The sequence below is a fragment of the Thecamonas trahens genome, assembly GCF_000142905.1.
Source record: "Thecamonas trahens ATCC 50062 unplaced genomic scaffold supercont1.77, whole genome shotgun sequence".
Lineage (NCBI taxonomy): Eukaryota > Apusomonadida > Apusomonadidae > Thecamonas > Thecamonas trahens.
Window position 1 is genome coordinate 1 of NW_013657603.1, and position 6,356 is coordinate 6,356.

Genomic DNA, 6,356 nt, shown 5'->3' on the forward strand with positions numbered 1-6,356 from the left:
GGGGGAAGGGACAGGGTGGGCGTTTTGGAGGAGGAGGCGGCGAGGGGGGGGTTAAAGAGATCGCTCGAGGAGATGGATGTTGACAGAGCCATCATGCGAGCCGGTAAAGACGAGCTCGGCGCCTGACTCAAGCCAGCGAGCAACGACAATGGTAGAGATGGCGGCAGTGTGGGTCTGGATGGCGGCAAAGGGGACGAGGTTGGCAGGGACGAGGCCGGCGTGGCGGTCGTCGGGGCGAAAGGCCCAGGTGATGACGTTCTTGTCGCCGCCGCCCGAGATCAGCACCGCAGGCTCGCCGTCCGAGACCAGGCTCAGCGCCTGGATCTTGGTGGCGCGCGGCGCAGAGACATGGGCCACAAGCTTGGCCACAAACTCGCGGCCGGCCTCGCCGATGTCCCACACCCGGACGTCGGCCGATCGCGCCGCCGAGAACAGTGCAAACGTGCCGGCGTCGTAGGCGAGCGCGGCCACTGGGCCCGAGTGCCCCGCAAGCGTCGCCAGCAACTGCGGCTTGTCATCGGCGAGCGAGTAGATGTGGATGGCCTTCTTGGAGGTTCCCACAAAGACCCTGCGGGCCTCGCCGTCGACCGCCAGCGACGTCGGCGTCCCAAGCTTGCCCAGTCGCAGCCCCCGCATGACATTGGCCTCGCGATCAAAGGTCCGCAGCGCCTTGTCCTTGCCGACCGAGATAACCGTCTCGTTGAGGCCATCGTAGACAAGGGCAACAGGCGCGGCCGAGTGGACTTGCAGCACGTCGACAATGATGAGTTCGGCGAACTCGTCGTCGAGGGCAACAAGGACCAGCTCGCCCGAGGCAAGCGCCACCAGCAGCTGCCGTCGATGCCAGTCCCAATCGAGGGCAGCAAGCGAAGAGTCAAAGGTGTGTGTGACCGAGAGCGCAAACGAGAGCGAGGAGATGGCCTCTGACTCGGGGAGCCAGACCGAGAGGCAGCGGTCGGCACTCGCCGTCACCACCACGCCCTCGTCGTCAAGGACGACCACGCCCACCACCGCCTTGCGGCCGCACCGAAGGCGGGTGGCTGGCGGTGTGTGGAGGTATGCATGGCTGCTGGCAGAGGCAGCCATGACGAAGGTCGGCGTATGCGCAGAGTGGAGTGTGTGTTTGCTTGGGACAGCAGCTGCTGCTACCAGGTGCCCGGCCGGCCATCGGCGCGAGGGGGGGAGGGACAGGCTAGCGATCTAGGCGAATGGGACATCTACGCGGCCTTGACAACCTCGATGATGGCCTTGGCAGTGTCGCGGGCAGACTGCGGGTTCTGACCAGTGACGACGCGCGAGTCCGAGGCGACGTTCGAGTTCCACGGCTCAGCGGCAGAGTACTTGCCGCCCTGCTCGGCGAGCTTGTTCTCACAGGTGAAGGGAACGACATCGTACCGCTCGACAGCGTGCTCCTCGGCGTTGGAGAAGCCAGTCACGGCCTTGCCGGCCACAAGCAGGCTCCCATCCGAGAGGGTGACGTTGACCAGCGCTGCCGGCCCATGGCACACCGCCGCTGCCACGCCACCAGCTTCGTACGTCTTGCGGTAGAGGGCCTGGAGAGCAGCGTCCTCGGGCAGATCCCACATGACACCAAAGCCGCCGACCACAAAGATCACATCGTAGCTGTTCTCCACCGCGTCCTCCAGCTTGATCGACGCCGCCAACTGCGCCTGGATGGCCTCGTCGGTGTTGAACTGGATGCACTCGTCGTCGTCCTTGGTCGCCTCGATCGAGCTCGGATCCACAGGCGGAAGGCCGCCCTTGGGCGAGCCAAAGTGGATGTCAAAGCCGGCGGCCTTGAACTCGTAGTACGGATGCGCAGCCTCGGGCAGGTACCAGCCAGTCGGCGTGTCTGTCTCACCTCGACGTGAGTGAGTCCCGGATGTGTGCCCTCCCCTCCCCATGCCGCACAAGCTGAAGCTGCAGAAAGGAATGTACGTACCCTGATCACCCAGGCGATCGTTCGAGGTAAAGACCATGAGCACGGAGGGGGAAGAGCCAGACATGATAGAGTTGGGGTTGGAAAGAGAGATGGGTGCGGTGTTGAACACGAGCTGATTGTTCTGTGGCATGACAACGCCCATGAGGCATCGTGCGGGAATTTCGTTGGGGTTTTGTTCGCCAGTGGATGGACTTGCGTCAGCCGGTTTTACGTCTTGTTGGTGGTGGGGCGGACGAGGGTGCGGGGAGGGGGCATAGGGGGGATGGGGGTGTTGTGATGGAGTAGGTGTTGCTAGAAGGAGGACGGGTGGTGTTAGGGAGTGTGTAGGGGGTGGTTTTACGGCTTGAGGATGTCGCTGGGGTTGGTTGGGCAGTGGGAGTGGGGCTTGCGTGGTGCGGGGCAAGGTGCGGTCATGTCCGCGCTTGGGCGCCAGCCAATTTATTGTCTTTGCAATGTGTTGTCACGGGGGAGATCGGAGTTGACGTGACTACAACCATTGGGTGGGCTGCTGCGGCTACTGCGGCGCAAAGAACGAGGTGATAGTGGCCGAGTTGCGCTTGGCGGTAGACTGGACAGGAAGGGGCTGCGCCTGGGGCTGGGGCACAAGATCGGGCTCGGGCTCGGGCTCGGCCGACTCGGTGGCCGAGTCAGAGTCGCTGTCCGAGTCAGAGACGGTGCCCGAGTCCGAGTCGCCGACGGCGAGCGACTCGATGAGGATGGTCGAGTCACGGCGGAGAGCCTGGCCGGCGACGGGTGCTGGCGGTGGGGCCAGCGGGAAGATGCGGCGGAGCGAGGCCTCGTAGAGGGCAGTGTCTGTGGGAAGAAAGGTGCAGAAGACGATGCGATCAAAGGCAGCGGCGTTGAGCGGCGAGGCCTCGAGCCACTCGCGGACGGTGGCCGGGGCGACGAGGGCGGCGAGCTCGTTGGGGAAGCCGTAGATGCCTGTGGAGATGCAGCAGAAGCAGACTGAGCGGAGGCCCTCGGCCTTGGCTAGGTCGAGGACCGAGGTGTAGCATCGTGAGAGGAGCTTGGGCTTGCGGCCGATGGGCCCGACGGTGTGGATGACGTGGGCAGCCGGGAGGTTGAAGCCCGGAGTGATCTTGGCGTCACCGACCTCGCACCCGCCCAACAGCGAGCATGTGCGACGGAGCTTGGATCCGGCGGCGCGGTGGATGGCACCGTCGATGCCGCCGCCGCCGAGGAGAGTCCGGTTCGCGGCGTTGACGATGGCGTCGACGGCGAGCTTGGTCATGTCGCCCGACCACAGCGCGATCTTTTCATTGAGCTCGGGCGCGTAGTCGTAGCTCAGCTCGCCTGGAGACGGCGCGACCTTGCTATCGAGCTTGTGCGCCGCGGCATACGTCGGCCATGCCGCAATGTCCTCCACCGCCGTCACGCCGTCGTCGAGACGCCGAGCCCGCTTGGACGGCCGCGGCGAGTCGTCGCCGTTTACGGCACGCTTGGTCGGCCGGAGCGAAGGAGAAGAAGATGAACACAGTGCCTCTTGTGTAAATGGCTGTGTCAGCTCTTGGGTCACCTCCTCCTGGGTCTGGGTCTCGCTAGTCTCCATTGAAGAGGGGGGGAAGGGGTGGAGGAGAGTGATCAGGCCGACGTAGATTCACCGATCTGCGGAAAAGGCCGTCAGGCCAAGAAAAGGCTCCTGGGGCGGGGGGGAGTCCGAGACGGGAGGAGCACCTGACGCGGTGGGGGAGCGACATGTGGTGGACGTGGTGGTGTGTAGCAGGGATTGTGGTTTGCTGGCTGACCAGGTGTGCGGTGCGGTGGCTGGGGCGAACGCATGCGCTGCCGCGGCTGGCGCTGGGCGAGGCGCGGGTGCTGGTGACCGGTGGCGGCGGCGGGGTGGGCGGGCATCTTGTGGCGGAGTTTGCGGCGCGCGGGGTGGCGGCGGTTGTTGTGGTGGACGTGGACGGCGAGCGTGTGGCGCGTGTGGTGGAGGCTGTGGGCGCGAGACATCCAGCGGTGCGGGTGGAGGGCGTGGTGATGGACGTGACGTCGGCGGAGGCGCGGCGCGGGCTGGTGGCGGAGCTGGCGGAGAAGGGACTCGCTATCAATGTGCTGGTGAACAACGCTGGGGTGGTGGCCGGGCGGCGGGTGGGCAGCGGCGATGGGCGAGCCGAGGCGATGGTGACGAGTCTGCGGGTGAACGTGGAGGCACCGATGGCGCTGGTGGAGGCGCTGTGGCCGCAGCTGGCGGGCTCGGGCGAGCAGGCGCAGATTGTCAACGTGGCGTCGACGATGGGCCTGGTGCCGGCGGCAGGCCTCGCCGACTACTGCTGCTCCAAGTATGGACTGGTCGGCTTCCATGAGTCGCTGGCGCTCGAGGTGCGGGCAGACGGGCGCGACGGGTACCTCGGGCTCACGCTTGTGTGTCCGTACAAGATCAACACCGGCATGTTTGACGGGGTGCAGCTGCGGATGCCGTGGCTCCTGCCTGCGCTCGAGGCGGACGACGTGGCTCGGAGCATTGTAGAGAGCGTGGAGGCCCGGGAGGAGGTTGTGGTGCTCCCATGGGCGGTCGGGGCCATGTTTCCGGTGCTCGGCCTGCTGCCGCGGCGGGTGTGGGTGGCGGTCGTCGAGTGGTTCGGCGGGCGGCACGGGATGGACAACTTTGCGCCACGCCCCGATCGCGAACTGCCGGCTGCACTGCGGGCGAGTTAAAGGCATCAGTACGAGATGGTGGCAGTTGAGCCGAGCGGCGCGACAAAGACGGTTGTCGGGTGAGCGACGACGTAGTATTGCGAGGCGGTTTCGTCGTAGAGGCGGATGGCGGCGAGCTCGAAGAAGCCGTCAGTGAGGGCGCATGCGTAGACGTTGACAGCGATGGTGGCCTTCGGCGGGATGTCGCCGAGGACGACCGACTGCTCGAGGCAGAGGAGGGCCGAGTCTGCGGGGTGGGATGCGTGGTACTCGTCGGCGAGGGCGGCGAGGGCGGCGCGCGAGTCATCACTCTCCGGATCTGTCGATGGCGAGAGCCAGACTGGGATGTTAGCGACGTCGGTGCGGAGGCGTGCAGCGAGGAAAGTCTCAATCGAGGCTTGCGAGGAGGCGAGCGGCGGCGAGACAGCGCCGAGGCCACCGGCGGTAAGAACGAGCGAGCGCGCGGCTGGGAGGAGGAGCTTGACGCTCTTGACCATGTCGGTGGCGTTGGTGACCTGGATGGAGACCGGGAAGACGCGGGCGACGGTGATCGACGGCGGGAGCGAGGTCTGAACAATGAGGTCGCCGGAGAGCGGTGTCCGCCAGGGGATGCGATACATGGAGGTGACACCTGAGGCGGCCATACCAGCAACGGACCAGGCGAGGCGAAGGTCGGCGAAAAAGGCGGCATCGGAGCGGCGGAGTGGCGACTTGGGCGTGGCCACATACACCATAGTGAAGACCTCGCCGGGACTCAGCGTGCACGGCAGGTGGGAGAGGCCCTCGACCTCGAGATGGAAGCCATCGCGGACGGCCAGGTCACGGACTGACGATGAGCCAGCGAGCATGAACGAGGCGCGGTCGAGGCCAACAGGCACAGCCGCGGTGTTGGTGAGCGAGACCGAGATGGCGTGCGAGGCGGCAAGCGGGACACAGCGCGCGGCAGCGACAAGCGGGCAGATAACGTCGAGCTCAAGTGCCACCGACGCGGCGTCGGGCTCGGCCGCAAACGGGACTGACGAGAGGAGCGACTCGCGCGAGGTCTCCACCAGCAGCGGCGGCGTGACAGTGCACACGAGCGAGAGCTTGCGCGAAGCTGGCAGCGAGCGGATGGGCACCCGCATGGTGACGACAATGGCGGCGTCGCCGAACTCGTCATCGTACTCGCCAAACCAGAACGCCGGCTCTTGCGCCACATCAGCACCAAACGACGGCAGCGGATCAAGCGGCATCCACCCATCGTCGTCCGATGTCGCATTGACGGGCGAGGCTGGCGTGGCCGATGACGCCGGCTCTGCGGGGGTGAGAGAGAGGCCGATGTGTGCGGCAGAGAAGAACGAGCGAGCAAAGTCAGTGCGATCGTCGGTGTGGACAATGAGCGCCACATCGACGACTTCTCCGTAGTACACCTCGGTCCGCCCGCCGAGTCGCTCGTCGGGCGAGTGGCGGTCAGCCGACTGCGGAGCAGCGGTGTGAGCGGCATCGACATGGCCAGCGGCATCATCTCCATCATCCCCAGTATGCCCACCAATGCTATGCTCTGCAGCATTTGCATGGTCTTGCGTTGGGGTTGGTTGGCTTCGGGGAGGTGGGTGGAGCGACCATTCGGGCGACCGGCCGTAGACACACAGCTGGTACCGGGCACGGGCGAGGAAGGAGGAGAATCCATCATTGGACGACATGTGAGGGTGCAGGGGTGGTGTGTGTGTGTGTGTGTAGGGGGGGGGGGGGGGTGACAGGCAGCGACGGGCATGCG

The 6,356-nt window shown here is 65.8% G+C and overlaps 4 protein-coding genes across 4 annotated transcripts; 1 reads left to right on the forward strand and 3 right to left on the reverse strand.

Annotated features, from left to right (window-relative positions):
* Positions 1 to 6: 6 nt before the first annotated feature.
* On the reverse strand, positions 7 to 1,979 carry AMSG_12447 (uncharacterized protein; the record flags this gene model as incomplete). Its single annotated transcript, XM_013897289.1, has 3 exons — positions 7 to 1,014; positions 1,233 to 1,852; positions 1,943 to 1,979. The coding sequence occupies 3 exons, from the start codon at positions 1,977 to 1,979 to the stop codon at positions 52 to 54; spliced, it is 1,620 nt and encodes a 539-aa protein (XP_013752743.1). The 3' UTR covers positions 7 to 51.
* A 477-nt stretch (positions 1,980 to 2,456) lies between these two features.
* On the reverse strand, positions 2,457 to 3,512 carry AMSG_11368 (MACRO domain-containing protein 1; the record flags this gene model as incomplete). Its single annotated transcript, XM_013897267.1, has 1 exon — positions 2,457 to 3,512. The coding sequence occupies one exon, from the start codon at positions 3,510 to 3,512 to the stop codon at positions 2,457 to 2,459; it is 1,056 nt and encodes a 351-aa protein (XP_013752721.1).
* A 146-nt stretch (positions 3,513 to 3,658) lies between these two features.
* Positions 3,659 to 4,621, forward strand: AMSG_11369 (uncharacterized protein; the record flags this gene model as incomplete). Its single annotated transcript, XM_013897268.1, has 2 exons — positions 3,659 to 3,675; positions 3,712 to 4,621. 2 exons carry the CDS (start codon positions 3,659 to 3,661, stop codon positions 4,619 to 4,621), a joined length of 927 nt encoding a protein of 308 aa, XP_013752722.1.
* Positions 3,792 to 6,282, reverse strand: AMSG_11370 (uncharacterized protein; the record flags this gene model as incomplete). Its single annotated transcript, XM_013897269.1, has 2 exons — positions 3,792 to 6,133; positions 6,203 to 6,282. 2 exons carry the CDS (start codon positions 6,280 to 6,282, stop codon positions 4,627 to 4,629), a joined length of 1,587 nt encoding a protein of 528 aa, XP_013752723.1. The 3' UTR covers positions 3,792 to 4,626.
* Between the last annotated feature and the right edge of the window lie 74 nt (positions 6,283 to 6,356).